Source organism: Syngnathus acus, chromosome 23, assembly GCF_901709675.1.
Source record: "Syngnathus acus chromosome 23, fSynAcu1.2, whole genome shotgun sequence".
NCBI lineage: Eukaryota > Metazoa > Chordata > Actinopteri > Syngnathiformes > Syngnathidae > Syngnathus > Syngnathus acus.
In genome coordinates this window covers 6,083,294-6,110,798 of record NC_051107.1, presented here as the reverse complement: position 1 = coordinate 6,110,798, position 27,505 = coordinate 6,083,294, and the positions used below count along the sequence as shown (strand labels likewise).

The window sequence follows — 27,505 nt, the reverse complement described above, 5'->3', positions numbered from 1 at the left end:
CTCACGAGCCAACACGAGAGGACATGGAACCAAGTGACGGCCAAAAGTGAGACATATCCCAGTGAGGGTGAGGGTGAGGGAGGGGGAACCCTCAAAATACGACGGGACTCTTCCTCGACGTGAGCCATGTTCAGGAGTACAAAACGGAGGACTAACCACTGGAGCAACAAAGTCCACGAAAGTGTTCTCGTCCGGGACGCGGAGGGGCAGCTGGCTGCACTGGAACTAAGGGGCGGTGCTGAGCACGGACACTTTCCGCTTGTGGGTGAGCTTCTCCCGGGTGGAGCGGCGTGCCTCGGCGGCAGACTCCATCCCGAGGAACTGCTGCTGCTGGAGGTCAACGACACACCGGTGGCCGGGCTCACCAGCCGGGACGTGATGGCGGTGCTGAGGCACAGCAAGGAGCCCGTCAGACTCAAGTGTGTCAAACAAGGTAAGTTCTGATACTTCAACATGAGTAACTGTGGCTGGCGTTTCAATTTGTACTTGAAAGTAACTCGAAACTGTTTCAAGACGTTGCTGCACGTCTTGTCAACAGCGATTGTTGCTGTTTTTCTTTTTTTTTTTTGGTGGTTAAAGCGGCATTTTTGACGTATTTAGTGATGCTCGGCGCCGACACTAAGTTTGGTCCGTGAAGGGGGCGTGTTGCGTTCGTAACAATCAGATAAACAATTGCCACTCAAATGTGTCAAGTGACGTTGTAATCGTTTTCGTTGACCAGAATTTGTTCGTTAAAACTATTGCCAGTGACGCCATTATTACTAAAGCTCTCTACTCGAGTTGGTTGATGTCTTTTCTAGTGGGAGTGACTGTTTTTGTTTGATTGTCGACGCAAAAAGGTGCTTCTTGGACGCTTTTGTTGACGCCAGCTCGCTCCTGATTCCAAGTTCAGTGAAGGGGGCCTGTTGTGTTCGGTGCAGTCGGAAAATAGTTACTTGTCAAAGTAACTAGCTAAGTCAGCCGTGTTTCTGATCACTTTTATTGAAGTGATGCTAGTCATCGTTTGACTGAAATGTTTTGAGTCTTGTATACTGTCTGGGGAATTGCTTTCATTGTGTTTTGTCAGCTGGTTGGTGATGGACGTTCTTTGTGATGCTCGGTGAAGATTTTAATTTCTTTCAGTGAAGGGGTCGCGTTGCATTTGTGGCAGTCAGAATGTTTGTTTGTTTCCATTGCAAGCGTTTTAAAATGTACATCATTACTGGCAGGCTTTCTGTTTATTATTTCACAGAAGATTTGTTATCAGCTCCTTCATAATGATACCTCTGCGTTCTTTCACACTCTTGTGATAGTTGAGTCACAAGCTCGTCAACAATGTTATTAGATTAGCTGAGAGCCAATATGGCGGCAGGTGTATCATGGGGACAAAATTGTGTGCAAGTTAACATGTTACTTTCACCATTTTGCATCTTGTGCCTCCCTCAAAGAGGCATTTTATTTTGGGCTGGATGGATGATGCATCTGCTGTCCGCCATTTTTTTTCGACGCCTCCTATTTTTACAGCATGAAAGGCGGCCATTGTAAGCTTCTTTGCGATCTTTTCCCGCTCTCTAGAGTCCTTCTACCTTTTCCGCTTCCCGATGCCAGTGTGCATTGTGGGTATCGTCAAGCACAGTCTGTTGGCATTTAAAGCTCTCAAGTTGTTCTCGAGAGGGCCAGCTCGGACTGCGCCGCCATCACAATAGCGAAGCCAGACTCGTTGTGGGGACGCAAAAGAGGGTGTCGGAGTCAGATCATTAACGTGTTTAACGATTGGAGTCATTTTCTATTCTTTTATATGTCTAGCTAGCAAAAATGATTTGCATTTGTCATTTACAATACAAAAAAAGCTTAGTGTATGTATTGTTTTTGCAATTGTCACAGCTTTCCTTTTTTTTTTTTACAATTTTAATCAGCCAATCACTTGAAGTGTCGCCACCAGACCCAAAGTGGAACTTGACCTTTTGCGTGACCCTGGCTTGATGTCAGCCTCTTTTTCTCATAAGCTTTGCCCAACCTATGTCCTTATCTGCATGCCGAGCGTGCGCGGTGCCTTTGCCCACCCCCGTGCAAACAAGCGTCCTCTTTTTGTCTTCTGATAGACATCCAGTCGCTGTAAGCGACTTGACAAAACAGCGCTGGTGTGTGCTACTAATGAGGGCCAACCTGAGCCCACCACACACTTTCAAGGGCATCGTGTGACAGCTCAAGCACACAAGCGGCAAGACGGAATTCTATCAAAGTTGCCTTTGCTCGTGTGTGCGCGCTACGTTCCTTGAAGCTTCCAGTCATGCGCGTCTCCCATGTACGCCGTGCGCCAGCAGCCAATGATGACTCATCTCCAGACAGTCTGTTTGGATTTAATGAGCCTTAACACAATTCACATGGAGACAACTGCCCCCCCCAACACACACACACTCTAACCTCACACTTAGGACGAAGCGTCAAAATCCCAGCAGAATAAAATAGCAATATTTTACGAGTCAGAAATTTTTACAAGTAATGTGCTTAGTTTTATAGGAGAAAAGTTGCAATCTTTTATAAGGAATCTCAGAATTTCCCAAAGGAAATGCCTGAATTTTTGTAAAAATAACATCACGATTTCATGAAAATAAATTTAAAATCATAACTAAATGCTGTTTTAAAGTCATACTTTGAAATCTTGTTTTTAACATGGGTCAACATTTTAAGAAAAAAAAATAATTAAAAAAAATGTTAAGAAAAAAGTTAATTGAATGAGGAAAATAAGCTAAACAAAATACAGGACTCATGTTCTGAAAAAATTTTTTATGATCAAACATGATACAAGTATCAATCTTGAATCTTTGAATTTCCTGTCATAAATATTAAGAGCTCAAAAGTGATTTGGCCCAAATAGAAAAGCAGAAAATGAGTGACGATTACCCTGTGCAATACCACCCCTTTCCACAAGTGGCAGCAGTATGCCCGTACAAGTCATTCAAAAGTGCACGTTGACGTCAAAAAGGTGTCCTTGTGGCAGCCATTATTTTTGGCTCACTTCCCCATTCGTCACAGCGTGCGTTGTTTATTCTCTGCGTCCCCCAAACTTCCACAACAAAAACTTCGGGGGCTCTCCTTTGACTGATGGTTCCTCCCGTGGCCTCCAGATGGCCTCGCTAAAAAGGTTTCCGGACGTAAAGGAATGATTTGTTCCGAGCCGAGTCCCCCCTTAAGATAAGTCGATTCATCAGGAGACCTCCGCGGCTTCTAAAATCATTAATAAGCTCGGCGGCAAAAGTCACCTTCTGTCCCATCCTTGTGTGTTTTGTCAGCGCTTCCCTTTGTTGTTTTATTTGCGTGGCGGTGAAACACGGCGGAACGATGCCATCGATTCTGCCTGAGCGGCCGTCGCCCTCAAAATGAAAGTGTCGTTCATCCCTCGTCTCGTTTCCTGTGCCGGGAGGGAGAAAAGACAAAAAAGCAACAATAGCTTTTGACATTCCGCCTCGCATGTTCCCGTTCGCTCCAATCAATTAAGGCCTTGCAGCTCTGTCCAAACGAAGAGAAGATTGACACGAGGCCGAAAATGGAGCTCCACGCTGGCCGAATGCAAAGTTAGTTTGTTCTGCTGCCAAAGTCACTCGTTGAGTTGTTTAGGTCTCAGAGCTTGTCTCTGAATTATGGATGCAGATGAGACATGATGAAAAACGGCAGGAAATTTGGAGGCGAGCTGCTCTGAATTCATAGCGCGCGCCTCACTCCAGCGAGCGCCGTCACGGCGTTGTCTCGGGGCGTCTTGCCGTCCGTATGTGTTCACCAAGCGGCGCTGGGCGGCGCGTAAGGCAGCGGCGGCCAAACACTTGGAATTTCACGCGGCGCTCCTCGCGTAATGGCTCCCCGGAGACCACCCGAGGCCAGCCGCTGTTTGGATCCGCCTCGCCTCGCTTCGCCGGGGTCGGCCATCTCCATTTATTTCCATAATGTGCCAGCTCGTTCGCGTGTGCGCTCGGTGTGATGATGAAACCCGAGGGGTGGAGGCTCACGAGTGATCGGGGGGGAGGTCAATCTCGTCACCTCTTGACTTCACAAGTAGTAGAGATGCCTTCATGGTTCGCCATATTTCCATTTGATTGGCCGGGGGAATATCGTAACTGGTTTTAGAACATATAATTCAATGTGTCTCTGGCGGACGTGACTCACCGATAAGATTTTGTCGAAGTGCAAGTAAACTGGAGACGGAAGCCAAAGCGGTAATGAATCACCTTTAACACAAAGCCATGTCCGAGAATCCATCACGTCCACGGTAAAGTTTGCAACGCTGATCCCTCCTGTCTGGCAAATGTACCGAAGGCTTTGTTACAAAGCCTCGTCAAAGTGGAGCAGACCCGTCCACGTATCCCCAATTCTCCAGCGAACGTGCGAATTATGTTTTATTAGCAGCGCGCCTCCACTTGCCCGCGGCGTCCGCCCTCGTGGAAACGTCTAATTCGCTTCCAAGGGGCGGCTAACAAGACTGTCTCTTTTGTGAGAGCGCTCAATCACGTCTGAAGGAGCTTACAGAGCGCCCGTAACCAAGGATTGCGCTCACAAAGGCAAAGTCAAGTGTGCAACATTGCGGCTGTAACTCCTACCTAGTCTGAAGCGCCTGTGATGACATCATCGGAGTCCATCTGGCAATATTTGCGCCGCCTTGTCTCGCAAAGCCTCTGACTTTGAGGACACGCTGCACTTTCCTCTCAGGACAATGTCGCTTTTTACGCGAGAGCTACTTTTAGCTCGTCTTAATTATTCAAAGCAACCAAAGTGGCTTCGTCTTCAGCTCAAGGAGAAAAAAACGCAGCCAGTTCTTCAAGTCTTCCTGGTTTTGTTCAGAGCGCCAAAAGAACTGCTGAAAGTACAGGCGAGAGAAATGCTACCAATTGCCTTTTTGTGACCATAGGCGGGTGTCAAACTCCAGGCCCGGGGGCTCCAGGCCCGGGGGCCTGATACAGCCCGCCACATCATCTTATGACAAATTGTGTCGGCCCTGAATTAGACTTCAGGTTGTTGATGTCAGTCAGTGCCTCTAACGGTGTCGCGTCCGTATGTAAGCGACGCCCCACCCGACAAATAAATGGCGGCAGTCGCTGCGAGCAAAGCGACGCAAGTGTCCCGCCTTCAAAGTAAATGGCCCGTATAGTCAATCCAATATAAAATTACTGTGCTGGAAAAGGACTGACAGCCATAAAAGTGAGTTATTTTGCCGTCGCCGGTCTCAGACGGCCTACGCTCACCCTCGGAGTCCAACCTGTCGGCTCCAATTACCCGCGGCGAGTGTTTGCCCGCCGCTTGTGCGACATCTGTATCCTAATTGCTCGCCGCCGCCACCGCCGCCTTTGGAGGCAACGGCTCAATTAGTCCACAAACGAGCGCTTTATATTCACAGAGATTGTTTGTCATTGTTCCGCTACGGGGAATACGCGGCGGCGGCACCTTGACGGAAGCTTGGACATGTTTTGGTTGGACACATGCGAAGTGTGGGGGTTTTTTTTTTTGTGTTATCGTTCACGTAAGTTGAAGAGGCGCGAAAACCGAGGTGCGTGGCTTTACCTTGTTAACAGCCTGCTTGATCAATTTCTGCATATACTTTCCCTTTTTAGACACACACACACACAAACGTACACACACACTTTCCATTTGCGGCGCTCTCGTGTTCCACAAGCTCGCACCTGCATGCAAAAATAGCTTTCACCTGAAAATGGAGCACGGTAGTAAAGAGGAATTGTTTCTGCAGCCGAATTGCAAAAAAAAAAAAAAAAAAAGCTCTCACCGCGCCATCAATATTTGAATAATACCGCGCACGTTTTCAAATCGGGTTAGGCTTTGAAAGTAGCCAAGACGTGGTGGCCTACTTGATGCGGAGAGATAAGAACTCCCATTTCAAATCTGAGAGTAATACAGCACAACTTTTTTTTTTTGCTAGCTAGTGGACAAGCTACGTCGCTAGCATGGATAGAATAGATATCCGACTGGGCGTGAATCACGAAGGAGTGGTCGGACGCACGTTGGGCTGCGTTTCTGCTGCCTTGGCTCTGACAGTGATGTTGATGGACTGACTGACTGAGCGCGCGGTGTACAAGTGGAGCGTTGGGAGGGCGCCGCGCTCAATTGCGTGTCACGCTGCGTCTTCCCGTTTGGCTACGGGGCATCTGGGCGTGACGAGAGGCCTGGTAAAGTAAGCGGCCTTTTTTGCCGGAGCTGTCCAAGGTACTTTGCTTCTTAGCACTACTGGAACGGTTGTCAAACTGTAAATTAGGCGCTCAGCAGAAATAATGAGTAATCTCCCCCTTCTTGATTTATCGTCGACACGTTTGATCGGTGTTAGGATTATGCCTGAGGAAAAAATTATTCGTCCCAGGACCCAAAAAGTTCACTTTAAAATATATCTGTCTGTTTGTCCTTTGCTCTAATCCATATTGTATCATTTTGGACGACTTATTTGTTTTGGGAATTCCTCAATGCAGGAAGCCGGTGACACGGTAATTAGCCTCTTCTCACGAGCGAGGGGGGGGGGGGCAAATCAATGTGACGCTCTGCATTTGTCATTACCGGCGAAATAGAGCAGCCCTGTTTAGATGTCGATTTCCGATAGCGACTTTGTGTCTTTGCGCAGCAAAGAGGTGGAAATGCCTTTTGTCCTGGCAACAAAAGATGCCAGGTGATGTGTAACTTGTAGCATTGTGACTCCATCGTGATGACAGACTGGCTCTGTCTGCCAACGCTACTTTGCATGAGTAAATCGTCCACTTGCAGCTTTTCCAACCTGAAATCAGTGCAAATTGTTATCAGTCTCATTTCTCAGCCTTTTTGTGACCTCTCTCTCTCTCTCTCTCCATCCTAGATAGCGAGCGTCTAATGATGCGCCGCCTGTGGCACAGTCGAGACTTTTTTTAAGGAGTCACTGGTCCGCCGTCCTGGCATTTGAGATATTTGCCGTGATCTGGAGTCGGGCTGCCAGATCCAATTGGGCAACGGGTCGTTTGATTGGCTGAGCTCGGCGCCTATTTTGTCACTCGCGGCGAGGAGGCGCAACTCTGGAACTGGCCCGCTCCGCACATCGCCTTCAACGCTAGACTGGAATCGTTGAGTGTGGCCAGCTCGTGCTGACCTGTGAAAATTCGGTCTCGGCATTCATTCCTGTTTGAGAAACAAAGCTTGACTTACCTGAAATGTTTGGCGACGCTGAGTCGCATCAAAACAACACAGCGAGCGCTACATTGGGGAAACGTGCTTTAGTTCCGTTGGCGGCTCAGCAGACTGCGGCGCTGCCGAGCTTTGGCTGGATGAGTTCAATTAAAAAAGGGCCCGCAGCGAGATAATAATGAGAAGTGAGCGTCGTCGCGGTGGCAGCTTCGGCACAACATTAGCAAAGGATCTGGAAGCGTTGTTTTTCTGCATCGCTCACTTCAGTGACATTGCCAAGTTGCGCTAGCAAATTGCTGCCATGGGATAACATTGAACGCAGCGCATCCTAAGCATCTTTTCCCGCGATGACCACCCGGGGAGCGGCGCATTCTTTATAGCCGCTCGTCCGGCTTCACCGCGATAAGAGTGTTATTGTCGCCACGGCAACCGCACTGCGACGTGCCCCACTCTCGCCCTTCATCATACCTGGCTGAGACTTTTACTCGCTCGCCATCCTCCTCCTGATAAGCGAGTGAAATTCTACCACTGAGTGACCCCTAAGGTGACCCTTCACTCATTTTGATAGCTTAGAGCAGGGATTGTGAATCGGTGGTCCGCGGCCCTCCGGTGGTCCGTGGCGGTATTGCAGGTGGTCCTCGAAATTGGAAAAGAATTGTAGCATTTTTCAAAATGAAATTGATTCATTATTCAGACTTGATTTATTTTCCAGCTACTTTTGTGATGTCAAATGTAGCTGAGATGTCTGAACTGTCCGCTGCTCAGCCCATGTTAAATTCATGGGATGCAAATAAGAGGAAAAAAGTCGTATCCCGCTTTTGAGGATTAGATTTCTTGTCCAATTATCCAAACGAGCCAAAGGGGAGGCCCAAGGGAAGGATGTCAGATGACTTTGCAAAGCCCTTACACGACCTTGTTTTGACCACAATCGATGATGACGTTTGGGTGCCGATGCGCTTTTAAGCCGTTCGGCCAAGTGTCAATGATGGCCTTAAGCTTTTAGGAGCCGAGCCAAGCTGGAAGGCAGTGGAATTAAATGTTCCTCCGTCCTCTGAATCCTGCCCTTTAGCTTCTCTCTGAATTCCGAGCCCTCGGCGGAGACTTGGACTAAACGTGTCTGTCGAGTCTCCAGTTTGGCTTCGAAGCTTGGATGCGTTTATCTTTGGATACCTGAGTCCATTTCCTTCTGTAGTCGTGCCGTGGAGCTCTTCAGAAAGAATCGCGAGCCCATCAAATGAAGTCAGGACCTTAAGATGCCAACGCGACAGGCAGTAGAAAGCGATGTAGTACCCTGGCTGGCAGACAGGGGGCGCTTGTGCATCTGGGACGCTGGAGGAGACTCTTCTCCCAGCGTGATGGTCTTGCGCCGCCGGAGCATCATCAGCGGTCGCTCTCCCTCACTTTCTCTGCTCGCCGCTTCCCCTTCACTCCTTTTCCACGCTCTCCCGTTTTGTGGAGCGCGAGCATACAAGGCAGAGTGAGCTGGTGCGAGGTGGGCAGGGGAGGGGGGGCGTTCCGGTGCTTGCGACTCCATTGCAGCGAGCGGAGATTGAGTTGGGTGACGGGCGAATCCCAGCGGGAGAGATCCGCCGTCCCCTTCCCACCAGAGGAGATAACTCACCATGGGAGACCTGTGGCGAGAAGGACGCTGACCACGGAAGGAAGCGAGGTGCCGTCTAACTGTGTCGTCTTAACGTGCGTGTGATTTTTATATATTTTTTTCCCCTCAGCATGCCCGGCTCGTCTTTCTCATGCAAATGCAAACGTAGTCGTTGGTGTGCCGTTGGCTTTGACCGAGACGCAGATGCGCGCCTTAATTCATTAGAATGCCGCAAATGAGTTGGGCTCTGATGGACGAGCGCATGTGTGCGTGTCTACGCCAGTCTTGCAATTATTTCCTGCTCAATATGAATGGAAACTTCCCAACTAGGTTAGAATATATTTTTTTTAATAGTCACCGTGGATGTCGTGGTGAAGAAGATGGGGCTCTCTGAAGATTCGGTGTATTGGCGTCGAGACTTGCCTTGCGGAATCCCACAAGTCACGTCAGTCACGCACGCCCCCCCCCCCTCCCTTCATTTTAAATGTGATTATACGGATGCGTGGCAGAGAAGATGGATGTCGTATTTGTCAGGGGAACCCAAGAGGGGTCAAGTCGATGCTTGTTTTAGCCCCCCCTCCCCTATCTTCTTCCTCTCGGCTCCCCCTTTGGGATTTGCTGTGGCCTTCCATCTCTCTAATCCCCTACCTTCATTCCTCTGTCGCCCGCCACCTTCACTTTATTTTTTTCCTGCATGCTGAGCCAGCGAGATTAACCGGTTCCTTGCAAAAATCCATTCATGGAACTTGTGGAGGGAACGCAATCGGCTCGGCGGGTGATTTATACGCTAAGGTTCTGGCTGCACGTGCTCCAATTAGCACCTCTGAAAGTTAGGTATCATTTATCGGGCAGCAACACAACAGAGCTGGAGAAGTCACAAATACCGCAAGAGTCGCCGTAGACACCTTTGGCAGCCATTTTGTGGCCGCTGTAATATTTCGACTTTTCACCATCTGATTGTGTTGCGCCAGGCGGCGTGATCAACAAGGACCTGTGCCGCTACCTCAACCTGCGCTTCCAGAAAGGCTCGGTGGACCACGAGCTGCAGCAGATCATCCGGGACAACCTCTACCTGCGCACCATTCCCTGTGAGTCCATTTTTACTCTTTTTTTGAAGCCCAAAAAGTCTCCAGTTCTTTTTTCGGTCATGTTTCTTGGCCGACATGTGCTCGAAGGTCAGCCATGCATTATTCAGTTCAAACTCCCAAAACCTAGTGTCTGCTGAGCTGCACCTTTATTTGGTATCTGTTCAAGTCTGAAGTGGCGGGGAGGGAATCGATTAGCCGCCCAAGGGTTGATTTGAACGTGAGGTCCCGACTCTGGAATGGCAAGCTTCTGTCTCGCGCTAATTTGCCGCATTAGCCGCCCGGCGAGAGTCGACAGTTTAGTGGTGGAAATGAAACGTTTGCAGGGAGGGAGGGCCTGTGGGCCTCCATAGACTTTATTTGATGCGTTCCATCTTGAAGAGGCTTGACGGTTGCGGCTCGTCCGTGGCATTAAGGCCGACGCTTGGCGTTCCCTCGCAACTCCAGGAAGCCAGATACTTTTTTGTTTGCGGAGGAAGCATCATTTCCTCGGAAGAGCAAATTGGAGGACAAATACAGGGAGAGCGAGACAATCAGTCAATGGACCGCACGGCAAAAAGGCGTAATGAGACGTCGGTCCACAATGGGATGGATGGATGGATGGAGGGAGGGAGGGAGGGAGGGAGGGACGGATGCACGCGAGGCGGTTGCGTAGCGCGAGCAAATTGATGCCAATTGCTTTTCTGCAATTTGGAACATCATGTTCGACTCCGACGGCGAAAAAAAGTCGAGGAGAAAATGGACGGCGGCTCTCTTAATAATAGCTTTTGGAATCAATGCGTGACCCAAATGCACTTGTGGCTCAAAAGGAAGAAACTGGACAAAGCCCATCTTGGTATTTGATATCTCGGATGCTTTGTTGTCACTCTGTTGTCTCATCGTAACAGCTCTGGGGAATTGAAAAGCGGATTCAAAAAATGGGGGATTTGAGGTTTAGCCCCGCCCCCTCCCCTTTCCTTTGCGTGTTGTCTGTATTTTTGCTATCGGAGATTAATGACAAAGCTGGCAAATCATATCGGTTGCCAAGCTGGCTCCAAATGTTTGCTACGGGCCAAAATCATCCGTCACCGACTTTTTTTTGCGACTTGTCGTCGGTTGCGATGAAAAAGATAACATTAGACGACGCCTATCTCCAAACGGACGCCTGTTGATGAGATGTGTGAGATTAACCTCCAGGCTTGAAAGAGAATAATCATCGGGCAACCATCTGAAGCGCGCAATTTCAACATTGAGTGGAAAGTAGAGACATTTTTTTGTGTGTGGGGGGGGGAGTTGGCTGACAGGCAAGAGAGTCACCGCTTCACATACTAATAGAGCAACTTGGACCGAGTGAGTAGCTGGGAAGGGGGGGGGTAAGCCGAGGGCCAACGCTTTAGACAAATTGCCTGGTTGAAATCCAAGGTCAGAGCGTTAATAGCCCGAGCCGTTGTGAAATCGGGCCTATCGTTGAGTAATTCGCCGAGATTTGATGTAAGCGATAGACAGCAGGGGGGTGCAAGTTCCACTTGAGGACTTGAGAGCAAAAGTCACGTCAGGCGCCCATTGCATATGTCTGTTGATTTTTATTATTATTTTTTTTATTGCTGCAGCAAACAAATAAGCCATCTCTTAAATGTCACATGGATCCGAATAAATCTCTCAAGATATGAGTCTTATCTTTTGTCTTCCCAGCCCCAAGAAAATGACGTGGGGCGTCCCAATACTTTTATCCATCTTGTTTTACGGGTTGGAATGTGAGTTAACGCATCGTTTGATTCTCTTTGTGAGTTTGTTTTGATAGCCAGGCTAGCGAGCGAGTTTCCTAATGAGATGGAGCGTATGTTCCATCTGTCCACGCGCACCTTATTGGTTTGATCAGCGTCAAGTCTCGCGGCAGACGGGCGGGAAGAGAGAAGAATGCGTTGCCTTTTTCACCGCTTCCTTCGTGAGAAACCGACCGCAACAGTTTCTTTTTTTCTGCCCGACGCCTGCCTTCTTTGTTTAGTTTTGATAGCGAATCAAATAATTAGTGGGATACTAACAAGGCTAACAGCCCCCCTCCCTCCGCCCCATTTGGCGTAGCAATCCTTAAGTGACAAATTGATTGGTCTGCCTGAGCGATATTTATGGAGGCAACAAAGGGTTATTGGGATCACAAAGATGCCTTTAATCAAAAGCTCAATTTCTGTCATGCATTTAATCTGTCCCCTTTCTCTTCTCTCGCTCATTGGAGGCATGGCGCTGGTTTCCATGGCAACCCTTTTCCTCTCCCCGCCTGCGTCAAAGGCTCGGCTGCTAAAACTCACATCTTTTTTTCTTCCACTTCTCCTCCACGTTCGCGCCCCCCCCCCCCCCCCCCCCCCCCCTTTACCTGTCAGTCCGGCGTCTTCGCACTTTCGGACCCAAATAAGGTGGAGTGGAAAGCAATTAGCGGCAACGTCCCTGGAAACACAAAGCACGGAGTTCGGTTGCTGACCTTTTCGGAAATTACCCGTCCGTCATCGTCAACGGCTGCGAGGATGCGGTTAGGATCTCGCCAATCGCTCCGGACGAAAGCATGTCAGTCCGGACGTCCGACCACCGCAATCGCTCCGATTATCTTGAAGAAGGACAATCGGATAAAATTTCAGAGAAAAATTGAACTGAAACAATGTGGGTCATTTTCGGGGTAAATTGACGCAAATCCGGACTAGCGATCCAATTGTTAGCAATTAGCATTGTAGCTTTTCTCATAGCGGTTCACCCTAAACGAGGCCAAACCAAGCTGCCAATACCTCACGGGAATGCTTCATGAACTTCCATATGTGCCATTCTGGACTGGAGCCCAGCCGTGACAGTTTTCGATGCCCCGTCTCGGAGGGCTTTCTCTAAAATTCTGCCTGGTGCGTCGTTGTGTGCGGAGAGGACGACAGAGCGAGATGCTCGATGTGCTCCACAGAGCAGCTTCCGAGGACCAGACTAGCGACGGCTTTAATATTCATGGCCAGAGACTGGACTCTTTTACCCAAAAGGGCGTTTTGATTCTGGCCAACAGTCCCTCCCTCTGAAGTGTTCACACACACACGCACGCACACCCTTCTATATTTATACGCTCTCCGTTAACAGGGATATAATTAGTCATCGGGAGCATAGTAATTACACGAGCTGTCGTGTAAACACCTTAATTGTATTTCTGACCCATATCTCACTTATAATTGGAGGAAGCCTTGCATGTTTAGCATCCATTTTGTCGAAAGGCAAACGGATTTCCTGCTTGGTCTCATCCACGAGAGATGATTTATTTATCGGTAGCGTCGGAATTGCGTTTCAGGTGCCACAAGGGCGTACGAAAATAGCGTTTGCGGTGAATTTGAAGTGCTTGTTCTGATTGATGGTGGGATTTTCTTTTTTTTCCAAAGCGCTACGAATGAAATAAAACGGCAGCCTCTCACTCGGCTCCTCTCGGTGCTTGGGAATGACACACTTTGAGCGCCACGGTCCAAGAAAGAACGAGGCTCCCCGGGGTCCCGGTCCTCGGAGGCGGCCTCTCTGTCACACTTGTATCGGCTTAGCGGCGTTCGCCGTGTTAATTACCGAGGCTCCGTGAGGAATCGTCTCAACTCGGCGGTAAAGCGGTTTCGCAAAGCCCTTTTCATCCTCAAAAGTGGCTGAATAAACAATTTGATCAGATGAATTGACAAAACGTTCTTTCCGATTGACACTTGTTTCAATTGTCACCGCAGCCCCATCGAAAATGATACCAAAAGGTCACCACCATCTTCCTTGCTAACTTCATTTTTTTGGGATTCCGCAGCAGCTTGTCTGGGCAGGAAAACACTTTCCGTCTCAAATCGTGCTCGGAGTGTCGACAACGCCCGCAACGTGGGAAGGAAGAAAAAAAAAAAAAACCTCCCATCCGCTTTGGCCTGATTTGCTCCATCCTAGCCGCGGAATATCCAAGCAATTATTTATCTTGCGAGATTGAAATCTTTGTATGCGCCGCGCTCTACTTCTTGGAGAAGTGCGGCTGTCAGAGCCGCGAATGTGTTTGACCAAGCCGCTAATGAAATATTCCATCAGAGGCGCGACCCATTTGATACGCGCCAACCGCCACGCTCTCGCAATGTCAGTTAGCATGTAGCGATCATGCTAGTCATCAGGCGCTACTTAGACGGCGATGCGTTGCGTAACATGAGCTCTCTTCGATATTTCGATCTTAACCCGCCTGCGTTTCTGCCGGGCTCCCCGGCCCGGTTGCGCTGCTCCCATGGGGCTGATTAAAGTTTCAGCTCATCTTCAAAAGACGACGTGCCGTATACAGTCGTCTCGTCTTGCCAGCTGTTGTGAAAATCCATATTTTCCAAGAAATGTTTTTTGCTGCGCGTGGAATTCACCACTCTACGGAAGAGGATTAGGGCCAGTGAAGAAAAAAACAAAGAATTTCTCAGAATTCCCACTTTAAAGACAATTCCCACTTGAAAGTGAGAATTCTGACTTGATTCTCAGAATTCTGACTTTAAAGTCAGAAAGTGGGAATTCTCACTTTCAAGTCAGAATTAGCTTCGACCCATGGTATTTGGCTTCTTTTGATCGAAGGATTAAAACCCGACGCTACAAACGCAACCGCGGGTGAGATTCGAGACAAGCCGTCATATCGGCATGCCAAAAGATGACATCCGCGGGGAATTGACGAGAGCCAATCAGGAGGCAATTATGCCGATGAATGGGATTATCGTTAGCGCCTCTTGCACAATACCCGCTGTTCTCATTCAGCAAAGTGGCTGCTCCTTGCTATTTGTGTGGCCAAGAGAGTTTTGTTTTGAACCTCAAGGCTTTCGAATCATCAATAAGTGCCTGGAGGCTATTTTTTTTCCCCCCCCAGCAAGCCGTGTGACTTTGCTGAACCTGAAAGCCTTTCAAAGTAGTTTTGATGTGCTCGGCGGCGGAAAGTCTGCGTTGTCCTTGCACGCTGCAACATTAGCAACAAAAGTTTTCATTCATTATTTTAAGTTATTAGCAACAACGACGTAGTTGCTTATTCCCAACAACCTGACATCATTAGGCCGCGCCCCTGACCCACAGATACTATTTTTGTCCATAAATATGTTCCCAGTGCAAATTCTCTTGATCAAAAACCCAAACCAAACAAAAAAAGGATAGAACTGGCAAGTCGTGGTCCCGACCGGTTAGCGCTTAGCCCGCGGCGGCGTGCAGCGTAAGCACACCTGAACCCAAGCGCGCGTGTGTTGTGTACGCTGTGTTTAACTGCGGGGCACATTTATTATTGATGCTTACAAGAGAGACGGACAGCTCGGGTAGACTCGCTTAAGCGGGCCCCCCCCCATTCTGATCGGCCATAACGCTCGGGTAGACTCGCTTAAGCGGGCCCCATTCTGATCGGCCATAACGCTCCGGCTCACCGCATGACTCAACCCGGTTCATTTAGGTTCTCCGGACCTTTTACTTGTCAGATCTCCCCGGAGTGGAAGGAAAGGGCTGCAGCTGGCAAATTAAGAGGATGAGATTAGGCCCACAGACTTGAAGCGGCGACTCCATAGACGCAATCCGTCCGTTATCGAGGCAGCGATCCAGTGATGTATTTGGAACAAAGCGTGTCGGGATCAAGATGAAAATCCCCCAAATTCCGCCCGCACTCTCCCGTCGTCATCTCGCTCGCTCGCACCCCCGTCCGAACTCTATTTTTAGAATGGACGAAGCAAATAGGTCAAGGCTGTTGGTGCAATAATCACAATCATTCCTCCGCCAGCTCAAGGCAAGCCTGAATGATCGGTCTATGAAAAGATTCAGGTTCTGTCAAGACGGGAAATTTGTGACTCTGGTGCAATTACAATAAAAAAGAACTTTCTGGTCGCTACCAAAATGGAGGATTTTGGACTGCACAGAAACTTTCTCAGCCCGGTGACTTTGCGAGGTCGTGCTCTGTCCTGGGATGGCGATGGGCAGAATGTTGACATTCTTGAGCGGTGGAAGAAGGCGGGCGGGGCGGGGGGGCACACAATAGGGGGGGTTTGTTTGAACTCCCTGCTCATGAATGTTGACATTTTCAGCAAAATGCAAAGTGGGCTGCCGAGTCAAGCAACTCATTTGGCCATCAAAGCCATTTCACCAAAACACCGGTTTCAAACTAAAAAGTAGAGGAAAGAAGACCTGACTGCAAATAGTTTTGTCTTTGTGACGTCAACGTCGGTGGCACTCGAGGTAAATCTCTTTGCTCGAGCTGGCAAGCGTAAAGACTTTGCCCGCAGGCATTGTTTTCTTTCATAAGCAATGCGCGGAGGTTATCACGCTCATCTATTTATTAATTTTTTTCTTTTTCCCGCCGTGTCCTTTTCTCTGCCGCCGTCCGACACTCGGGCCCAATCGGCTTGAATGTCACCGTTGCTTCCTTTTGACATTTGTGCTCAAAGGCGATTTTCTCACTTGATGCCGAGCCCGCTGTTGACAAAAGTGAGATGCGGCGGTAAAATCACCCCCCTCCTCCCCCCTCCCCTCCCTTGCCGGCTGACATTAGTATTCGGTGGCGGTCGCTTCCTGACACTATGTTCCTTCACGCCTCTCCCAGAGGATTTCCGACTCACCCTTCTCCGCGCGCCTCTCGTCCTCGCCGCCACTCGAATTTCCTCAGCGGCTTAGCTTTATTTTGCATCGCCATGGAGACGGCCGTGATGTCGGTCGGTCGCCCGCGTTACCGATAAAGCTGATTCCAACCTGCATTTAGCAACGGCGAGGCGGGCTCACTAACGAGGTGGGCTTGCTAACAACGCAGCTAGTCGTCATGTTTTTTACGTCAACAAAGTTTCGTTTTTGCACAATTCGGCTAACCACATTCAGATATCGATTAAAAACTCGATTGGAAATGTCCAGTGGACTGAATCTGTTCAGTGGACAATTTTTTTTTGCAATGTACTTTCCAAGCTTAATTGCAACTTTTTTGGGTCATATTGTCTTTTTTTTCTCTCTCTCTTTCCTCTCATCAAGTCCTCTTAGTAGATATTTTTCCTTGCCGGAGTGTTTTGCTCCTTAGTTGAAAGGAAATGATCAAGGATCCCAATCACATAAAGGCAAAGCATCTTTTTTCCACGCTTGTAAATAATTGAGACGTCGGCGGGACGTTTAAAGCCGAGCCGCAAAATCAAATGGTCGCAGCTTGCTGGCTTTCAAATTCGTGCTCATGTCCGCTCTCAATGTCAAGTTAGGACAGATGAGTCGTCTTGCCTCAAAAGGAATCCCAAGATTTTTTTTTTGGGTTGATTTACCATGTTTACTTGGACTTCATAGCGCGAGAGCTCCGCTTTCCTCTCGTCTGGCGCTCGAGTGAAGCATCCGTTTGAATGGCAGGAATGTTTCAAGGTTTGTTTGGACCACCGGGTCCTCCGGCGGAGTGTTTATGCGCCGCCCGCCTGGAGACAAATAAAAGGCAGCGCCCCATGAAAATTGTCCTCCGTCTGCTTTGTGTCTCGCCGCTTTCAGATCAAACCTTTTTTTTGTACGCCGTCAGTCGAAGCACTTCATCAGCGACAAGCGCTGTATAATATCCCGTCGTCGCTAATGTTAGCAACGCGGCCGAATCGGCGAATAATCGCCTCTTTGGAGGCACGCTGTTAATTCAGCCCCAACCGGTTTGCGGTCGAAAGGAGGAGCAGCAGTGCGGAACCGATGTCCACGCTCGCTCGGTTTCAGCTTTTCTGGTCAGGAAAGTGCAAAGTCAGCGCTTTGTCTTCTTTTAGGGAATGGTTTGAAGGCAAATCAATGAGCCGGCCGAACCTGAAGCTTTTATTCTTCGAAGTCCAAGTTGTGGAAAACATCGCTTACTTTAAGGCACAAGCTGAGGTCGAAACAATCGATGGCGTCTTCCAGATCACTACTCCCTAGCCGTCGGTGGTTGGGAAAAAAAAGCCCAGTGAGTAAAAACTTCTTGGGAAAGAGGCCAAAGGCCGAATGATGAGAGTCCGAGAGTCTAAAAGTCTAACGACCGAATTTGGGGACTGCAACTTTCAAGGACTCTGCCTTGCCGGTCAGACAGTGACCCCTAGTGGCGTCTCACCTCTCTGCGTAGCGTCGGCTGATTGATCAGCGACGTGTTTGCACACAGTGGCGTGACATGCCGCCCGTCCTGCTCGCCAAGGTCCGGCGGCTCTGCCAACAGTCATGTGTCAAATCCACAGTTGGAGCCGCCGACTCGCCAGCGGACTCGTCAGAGTCTTTTTGAAGTGAAAATCAACTGGCCTCGGCATGGTACTCTTGAGGAAAAACCTTCAGGATGCTTGACGAGTGCCGTGTTTATCATGTTTATCAAGCTTGTGAAAGTAGTGCAAGTCGTAGGAGGTCCAGTATCTGTACAGTAACACTAGCTAGCTGGCTAGCTAGCTAACGAGGCTGGCGTCAATGACATTGCCCATCTGAAATGTTGTTTTCTTCCGACGTTAAATGTCATTTTTTTTGCGTAACAAGCGGCGATAAAAGGCAGTTTCAAAGTCGGCAATGAATGGCTCGCTAATGTATAGAGTTGCCTTATCGTTGAAATGACAAGCGCAATGTTTACCTGCCAGCTCGCTCTCATTTTCAACCACTTTGGCCAAATCGCTCCTTTGGGAAGCTATTGTGTCGTGGGAAAAGCGGACCAAAAATACACTCCATCAAGCTCTCGTCGGCCGCTATCTGATTTCTACCATCAGCCTAACAGAGAGCAAGCGCAAATGTCGCAATGAGCTAATGGAAAAGAAAATAGAAAAAGGCGAACCCGCTCGGCCCGTCTGAACGGGAAGCGCTCAGAGGAAATCCACTTTGGGTTAAACGCTGTCCAAATGTTCTCCCGCATCCCGACGACACGCTCTGATTGCAGACGGGACGGCGGCGTTTAGTCCTGCCGCCCCCGGCCCTGCTCCAATTCGTCTCCGGGCGGCCGGGGAGAGAAAAGGTCCTTCCAAATGTCAAGCGGTTCGTGCTGCTGCGAAAATGCATGTCGAGCTTCATCGCCGCTCAGTGCAGAGTCGGCATTGGCCTCGATTATGTCTCTTGACAACTGAATCCACTTCTTCCTAACACCCTCTGACTCGCGCTCATTTTTTTTTTCTCCCCCACCACTTCTTTGGCTGCAGCGTTCCGTTGAACTTTCTTCGAGAAGAGTTTAGCTTTTGCCGCAGTGGGAATATTTTGGATTGAAGTAGGCAGTACAATAACGTTCGAACGGAACAGTGGCAAAAATTGTTTACTTTTTAATATATTTATATTCAAATGTTTTCGTTGTTACGGCATATTACAGAGAGCATTTTTTTCCTCGTTAAAAACAAATTACATTTTTTTGGAGAGCCTGGAACACATTCCATTCATTTCAGTTCTGTGAATTAAATTCCGCCCCATACTTTAGTTTGAAGGGACTTTGGAAAGCAGGTTAGCCGTGTCTTCCGAATGAGCGTCAAGGCAAAAAGAAGCACACTCATGCTCCCTTGTTCAAATATTTAGAAGATAACATCTTTCAAGGAGCCAAAACGTTATTAAGACGGCAGCTGATTACTTTTTTGTCCGGTCGAGCGAAAGCGAGTCATCAGCTCACGGGGCTTTGGGCTCTAATTAACATACCAAGCCGTCCGCCCTTCCCCGATCCCGACGTCCCCGAGTCCCAGAGGCAATAACGGCGGCAAGTTGACGTCGTCCTCGCAGGTCAACGCGAGCGAGCCCGTACCGGACGTATTCGCCGCTCGCTAATGGAGTCGCCGCGAGCGGCTCGTTAGCAAAGTCGTCCCGGACTGCGGCGACCTCTGGCAAGGTTTAAAAAAACATTATCGGGCAGCAGGTAGCGGACGGGTCGAGGGTGGCTATTTGGTACGGGACGCCAAATGTCTTGATGGGCCGTTTTGGATGCTCCGCTGAGCCGCAATTACCGTGAAGACAGAACGGGGGGGAGAAAATGGACCCCGGAGGCGGATAAAGTCATATTAGCGAATTAAGCTAATCCGTCGCCGGCGCGAGTAGGGACAACGACATCTGGAGTTAGCGGCCGTTAACCTCCGGATGTTCTTTTGCTGGTCACGGCCTGAGCTTGTTAGCAAATCGGACTGTCGAAGAGAACACGAGCACTAGAAGTCAAGACGGACTCCAAAAAAAAAACCACTAGACGGAGGCTGAGCTGCACTGTGTTTGTTTACCGAATCGTTGGGAAAATTGGAATCCACGTCGCGTTTGTGCCCTAACAATAAGCCAACAAGCAAAACGTGGACTGCCTGGCCTCAAATGTCAGGCCGTGGTTAAAATGCCTCCGCCGTGAAAATTGAATTTAGCCGTCAATATGCTCACCAAGGTCGTTAATTTACCAGCCTGTTACGACGCCCAGCTTGCGTTATTCCACATCATTCCTCTGAAGGTCACCGCGCCACTTGTGTTCCCCCCCCCCCTCCTTGTGGGTCTGTTCAGAAAAGCTCGGCGGTTATGTAACGTCACGTCGACCGCTCAGCAAGCGCAAAGATGCTCTTGTTGTATTCAAGACGGCGAGTTGAGTTACACCGATTTGAAGGAAACCCTGACGTGTAAACTCCGCTTGTCCTCGATTTTGCGTAACTGATTGACGACACGTGTTTGATTGTTGACAATGTTTTCCGAGGAAGGAGCCAAGAGAGCAACTTGTGCTTTTTCGTGTGCATCCCAATTCGTTTGGTAATGACTCACGCCGTATCACTCGCCCAGACGTTAATATTGGGCGGATTATCTCGCATCACGACTCCCCGCCCAACATCCAGGACAGGGAATTTTGTGTCTGCTAAAAAAACATTTCCTACTAGGATTTATTTTCTTCTGGATTTTTGCTCCGGTTCCTGTTGTCGTCGAAGGATGCGGCGCTCTGAGGGTCGGCGATAAGTGGCTTCGCTCGGCTTCCCGCCGGCTTGATAGGTGAACACTAAGCTGAGCTGCGGGGCTGCGCGGTTATCTGCTAGCGCCGCGAGTGCATACGAGAGCGCCAAGGCACTCCTTTTGGAGGATTGAAATGTAAAGAGCAATGAGCGGTGACACTCTGCAACTCTCACAGGAGGTGCAGATGCGTTCAAATCAGTCAAAATGATAAAAGATCAATAATAAAGCATAGTTAGCATTAGATGAAAGTGTGTTGTTGTTTTTTTAAAGGAGGGCCACCTTTGCACGCATTTTGTCATTAGCGCGCGCTAACACACTAATGCAAGTGGGCGAGGTAGAACAGTTAAATCAACGATGAACGTACGTGGTGCGTGACCCCCCGCACACTTTTGTTGCCCTCTCGTGTGTCGTCGGCACACGGAATTCAAATGTAATCAAGTGTATTTAATTAAGCGGCCGGCAGATGGTGGCACGGGCGATTTCACGCCGCCTTATGTTTCACGCTCGACATCACAACGCAGCGGGAATGCGGACGGCTGTGTGAATGTGACTTTCTAGCCCGTCACTTTTTAAGGGCGGGTTGATCCGTCTTCATGATGATCCACTTTGATCCAAATCCACTTTCTGATGTAAACAAATGGGTTTTTTTTTTTTTTGGAGGTGTGAAGTGTCACCTCCAATCCGTCATGTCTGGCGCGTCGCTCTCTCATTATTAAGCCGCTTATGATTCTCCCGACATCTGATGGAGTGCCTATACGCATATATTATTCATTTGATTGGTTCTCGCTAATCACCTCGCAAGTGGCAGAAATGAAATCCTCCCGCCTGTCTACGCGTCAGGAATTGTTTTTTTTCCCCCTCCTCCTATTATGCGATTCATTGCGTTTTGGGAAGAACAAATCAATGGATGACTTGACAAGTGGCCCATAAAAAGAACATTAGCAAAGAATGCACTGTAAGAGAATTGAATTAAAATGACACGAAATGCGATGATTTAAAGGAAAATACGATATTTTGGGTGGTAAAACGCAAATCTTTTTTATTATGAGTCTTTTATATATTTTTCCACCAAGTGTCATTTTTCTATTGAACCAGCTGCCCGACTAGTCCCCCCAAATATTTTAGCGGTGAAATTGAATCAAAATCATTTTGAAATGTTAAAGAAATGTTTTGGACCTGCTAGCAAAGCGCTAAAAGTACGTTACATTAAGAAGTGATTGGCTAGAATAGAATGTGAGGCAGAAAGCGTCCGCCCATGAAAGCAACGGCAGCGGACGAAGCTAATGACACGGCCGAGAGTGGCCATCGTGAGCGCTATTAAAAGGATCCAATTAAAGCGAGCAAGGGGCTGCCAACAGCATTCCGCCAGGGATTTTTGTTTTTTCATCCATTGGACCGTCCGTCCGAGCGAGCTATCGCACGTAGATAGGTGGCAAGTGGGTGGGGCCTCGTAATTGGATATTGACTTAATGGGCACTTTGTATCGGCGGGTGACAAAAGACGCCTTTCGGGAAGTGGGCAAATGACTTTATGGAGGACGGCGCGTTCTTGCGTCTGCGGCCCGTAGATTGTTTAAGAGGAACAATTACAGCCTGTCAGTGTCAAGCATGATGGATGTTTAATATGGGAAAAAAAAAAAAAAAAAACGGCAGCTTGAGTGGATTTTTAGACTCCGCTTTAGAAAGTTAGCTTTCAGTGAACCCAACCAACTGTACATGTTTTCGGAAATTAATTATGAATTAATTATGATTATTATAGTAAGTATAATTAATTGATGGGTATTTCTGCTCATTTCGGCCGCTTTCGGGCCCCGGGGCCGAGCGTTGGCTCCGAACGAACCGGCAAACGGATTGTGTCATCGTGCGCTAATGTAGCGTAGCGACGACGAGATTAGGCTGACACAGCGGCACGTTCCCGTCCCACTCACCACGACCCTCCGCCCCCCACCCTCCCCCTTCTAAATTCAAACAGATGACATCAGCCATCCACAATCTCCCTCGCGCTCTCACCCAGTCGAATCTCCGGACTGTGAAAAGTTCCTGGCGCCCGGTCTCTGAATCGTCCAGCGTCTCTCGACGGAGCCTTGAACTGCGGACCGTGACCTACTTTTGATGGTGGAATTGATAACAGAGCTGGAGTTGGCATGAAAAGGAGCCTTTCAAATCTTTCCGCCACCAAAGACAGGAGACCTGGCTCTGGCTCCACGTTGAAAAGATGACACCGCGGTAGGTTAGTTCTGATTACGTGCCGTCCGTCTGAACAGACTAATGAAGGTTCCGGAGATGCGGCTGTCACGTACCGGCTTCGGAGCAGAAAGTTCCCTTTGACACGCAAAGGTCGGCCCCGTGCGCTAATGTGAGCCGACGAGCCGCGCGAAACGCTAGCATGCCGAGAACAAACCCCCCCAAGTGCATTTTATGGAGCGGAAACATGAATAAAACTTGTTTTAATGACGTGACTTAAGCCACATAGTGAACGGTCGCTTCTGGCATTGTCGCCCTTTCCCGTATATGGACCTTTACTCGCCCTAAATTCCTTGAGCTAGGTTGGCGCCGCCTAGACGGGCTGCAGAAAATGAAATTCTTTGCTCGGTCATGGTTCCACATCATGCTAACGCTAAACAAACAGAGCCGTAGTAGAAACACAGAGTGACAACACAGTTGGAGTATTTTTGCCGCCTCAACGGGCATGAATGGGCATCTGAGATAATATCGAGGGGGAAAAAGTCCCGATTCCATTAAACCTGGTCCTTTTCGATCCATTTCCACATGTCATCTCTTCTCCTCCGAGGCGGACGATGCAGCCATCATCGCCTCCCGACAGGTATTAACTTTTCATCATCAGCCCAGCCAAAATGACTCCCTGGATTTTTTCCCCCCCTCCACTCCCTTTCCATCCACATAAATGATATATAATCACAGTTGATTAGAGTCGCCGCTCCGCATCATGGGACAAATCTGCCAATATGCAGCGATGCGGCGAGCAAAGTGCAGAGAAAGCAGCTTTTGGCCCCATCGAGCGCCGCCTCGGCGGGCGCGTTTGTCCGCCCGCTAATCCGTGGCGCTAATGCCAGGGCATTAGGGCTGCCCCTCACTTCCTAATTGGCTAATGGCGGGATTAGGCGCCGTACAATGGACCCTGCTGACACTTTGGAGACACTCAAAACAGAGGGTTTAGGGCACAGGGGACGCCACCACTGAACACGCTTCTTGTTTCCATTGTGTCCGCTTCCCGTCGAGGCGGTGCCCTCCTACATTGAGTTTTCGATCGACAACAAACTTTCACGTTCGAAATAGTCCCGCGTCGCACTGAACCGAGCACGAGTCCTGTTTCGAATTTCGTCTGCTGCCCGTTTAGGCAGCGCCCTCTTATTTATATTGATGCTAGTCGTTTGGTTATTATTATTGTTATGATGAGTTTTGATGTCCTCCTCCATTTTGGCGTCCATTGTATTTGCAGTAGCACTAAAAACCATCATGACTTTCCTCCGCTGCCTGTTTAGGTTTCTAAAGGACAAAAGCAGGACAAGCACTTTAATGGATAAGCGTTGATGCATTGCACCTGTGCTGTGTTCTAATCTTTCCTCTTAAAGGCCATTAAAGTGTGTGTGTGTGTTTCTCGTGTGGTGATGAGGTCTTTGAGGGTCTAACGGGGTCGTCATCCACTTGTCACCCGCAGGCACCACCAGGCAGCCCAAGGAAGGCGAGGTCCCCGGGGTGGACTATCATTTCCTAAGCATCCAGCACTTTATGGAATTGGAGAAAAGCGGCGCCTTGCTTGAGAGCGGAATCTATGAAGGTGAGCGCGGCCGGCTTTATCGACGCAAACACTTCCTCATGCCGTCACGTGGGCTCATCAGGCCACTTGGCCCCCCGCCAGTACCCTCCGGGGACCCCCCCTGCTTTCGTGACGATAATTTCCCAACAAACGTCCATCCTTCTTCCATCCTCCTGGGGGAAGTGATGAAATAGCAATGCCAAACAAATTTGGCAAGTTGTACGATGGAAGCATAAAAGTTTTCCTGCAGCCCCTTTAGGTAGCGCTCACCAAAATACTGCTCCATTTCCAACAAGCGCATTATTAACAATATCAATCAAGATGCGGATGATTTATTATCCATCTAGAAGCATCCATTTTGTTTGCAGATAACTTTTACGGCACGCCCAAGCCTCCCGTCGAGCCCGCCGCTCCGTCGCTAAATGTAACGGAGCGGCTGCTGCCGCCGCCGCCGCTGCTACCGGGCGCCAGAACCAGCTCGGAGGGCAAACGCAAGCGCAACAAGTCGGTCAGCGACATGGACAAGGCCAGCATGGAGCCACCGGAGGAGGAAGAAGAGGAGAGGCCCCCCGCCGCCGTCGTCAACGGCATCGCCCTCACGCCAGGTCAGACCCGACGGGGCGGCAGCTTTTATTTCATTCCAGTCTTTTTTGCCCCCTTTCTGTAAGTATCACATGATCACATAAGACATAAAAGAAGCATTGAGTAGGATTTTTTTTTGAAGGGTTCCAAAGCCAAAACTGCACAGTGGTCCTGTGACCCGTCTAAGCCGGCCAAAGTCACTTCACTTGGCGAGAGGGTTCATCAGTGCAAGCAGCCGCAGGGAAGGAGGGAGGCTTTTTACCTTTTCTGCATTTTTTTTTTTCCCCCAAGTCTTGCTGCGTTAGTTCAAGAAAATTAAGATGAAGTTTTGGTTTTACCGCAATGAGCTTAAACAAGGTAGGGTGCTTCATTTTATTTTTTTTTACATACAAAATTTTTTTAATGACATAAGATAGCAGTCAAAATGTCCGTCTGTTTCTAATCTGATTTCGCAACCGGAACTCGCTTGATGTAATTGGGGATTAGAGGAGCCCGATTTTCCCGGGATAATCGGGATTCCGCAATTTCCCCTGCTGTGCGCAGGTAGTCGGCTTTTTCAATCAAATCGGATTTTTTTTCTTTTATGCCCCAAAACAGGTTCGGGGGGGTTTTTGTTTAACTTTTTTCTCGACAGACAGGCCCTCCCGTGCATCAAAGTAGGCCACCAAGTAGGCAGGCTGCGCCTCTTCTCAATCCCGATTGTTCTCCTCCTCCCTGTCCCCGCAGAGTCGAGCGAACACGAGGACAAAAACGGGCCGAGCGAGACGCCGCCCCCGCCGGGCGAGGCCTCGACCGAGGCGGACCCCGGCCGCTCCCCGAAAAGCGGCGCCCTCCCCAAGATGGAGGACAACGACGAGCTGGGCCCGCTACCCGACAACTGGGAAATGGCGTACACGGAGAAAGGGGAAGTCTACTTCATCGAGTGAGTGACACATTGAGGGCGGGCGCTTGGGTATTTGGAATCTCGCAGCCAAATACGGAGACCGTTTTTACAAAGGTACTTAATAACAATGATAAATATATTCGGTTTGTTCATTTCTGGAATTTATGCAAGCCTTCATGTGGTCCGTAATGCATTTTGAATGCTACTTTCAAAAAAGCAGATTCAGAATCGGCGTAAAAGAATCGCATTGTTGATTCAAAGATTTTTTTTCTTCCCCCCCTGCATTTGTGCCTTGCTCTATTTTAACAAATTGTTTGTTTTAGTTGGTTACTTTTTAAAGTCGTCATGTTATTGTTTTCGACTTGGCCCACTCCGTCTTGCATTCCGCTATAATGAGAGCCCGGCAGCAAATTAAAAGTATCGATTGTGATTTTCTTCACCAAAACGTTCCAAGCACTCAATTAGGACTCGGCCAACCTCCCACCTCTCATGCTTTCCCTCCCTCCCTCCTTCCTCTCTCACTATCTCACACATCTCGCTCGCTTGCTCACTTGTTGTTTGTGGTTGTTTTTGTGCAGCCACAACACCAAGACCACGTCGTGGTTGGACCCCAGACTCGCCAAGAAGGCCAAGCCGCCCGAGGAGTGCAAGGAGGACGGTGAGTTACGCGCACTTACGCCACTCTTATTTATCTACTTGGACTTAAGATGGACTGGCGCTTTACAAAGAATTCTTTATTCTCTGCTGGGAGAGAGCTGCTGCGTGCTTCGGCCACCCACACACACACACACACACACACACACACACACACACACACACACACACACACACGCCTGCACGTGTCGTCTGTCTCCTTCGTCCTTCCCCTGCGCCGGTGACTGATGGCCTTTGGAGACGATGCGTTCAGGAGCACCGGGTGAGAGCTACCTCGCTGCTAAATTTAACAAACAGGGCCATCCGTCCGGTCAAAGCGTTGTCTTTGCTCAAAATGGCCGCTCGCTCGGTCAAACCAGGTGCATTATATTTGGTCTAGCGTAGCAATAGCAAATTAAAATGAATATAAAATTGGCAATTCCTTCCAAATTCGCTAACCCGGCCGACGCTTTTGGCATCGTTGGCGCTAAAAGGCGCGCTCGACATCACAGCCACCTTGTCGTTACTTAGACGTCTTGATATTTGCGTCCGCATCGGGATGCGTCTTTGTCCCACTTGGTTTTCCTTTCCTCCGTTTCTTTTTGTCAGCAGGGTGTACTTGTTGTTTGCTTTTTTTGTTTTTGTTCCAAGCGAGCTGAAAATGTTGTTTTTGAAAGTCTTCCTTCCCCGCCGAGCGTACGCTGGCTGGGAAATAACAACGCCTCTCACCTACGTTCTGTTCGCCACGAAACGCCTACGGGAAGGCAAAATGCAACAAAATATGTTCCGGAATCCAAATGCAGTCGCGCAGCTAATCTTGTATGTCTCGCAAGATAATAACGACGGCAAATATGGATTTTATTGTTATTAATTTACATTTTTGTGTGATAGAGTATTTTTTTTATGGCTATTTCGGCGACAGTATCGTGTCTCTAGTATCAACACGGTCGGTTTTCCTACATTGCGGTATCGGCGCATCAAATATCTCCGGGTCGCTCA

At 49.0% G+C, this 27,505-nt stretch overlaps 1 protein-coding gene across 3 annotated transcripts in view; it reads left to right on the top strand.

Annotated features, from left to right (window-relative positions):
* The window catches only part of magi2a (membrane associated guanylate kinase, WW and PDZ domain containing 2a), a 37,468-nt gene continuing 9,963 nt past the window's right edge, over positions 1–27,505 (top strand). For all 3 annotated transcript variants that reach the window (XM_037243261.1, XM_037243260.1, XM_037243262.1), the window contains exons 1-6: positions 1–433; positions 9,694–9,810; positions 24,310–24,429; positions 24,777–25,013; positions 25,717–25,912; positions 26,452–26,531. In XM_037243261.1, coding sequence (XP_037099156.1) covers positions 127–433; positions 9,694–9,810; positions 24,310–24,429; positions 24,777–25,013; positions 25,717–25,912; positions 26,452–26,531 — 1,057 coding nt within the window. In that variant the 5' untranslated portion in view covers positions 1–126. The remainder of the gene's footprint in view (positions 434–9,693; positions 9,811–24,309; positions 24,430–24,776; positions 25,014–25,716; positions 25,913–26,451; positions 26,532–27,505) is intronic.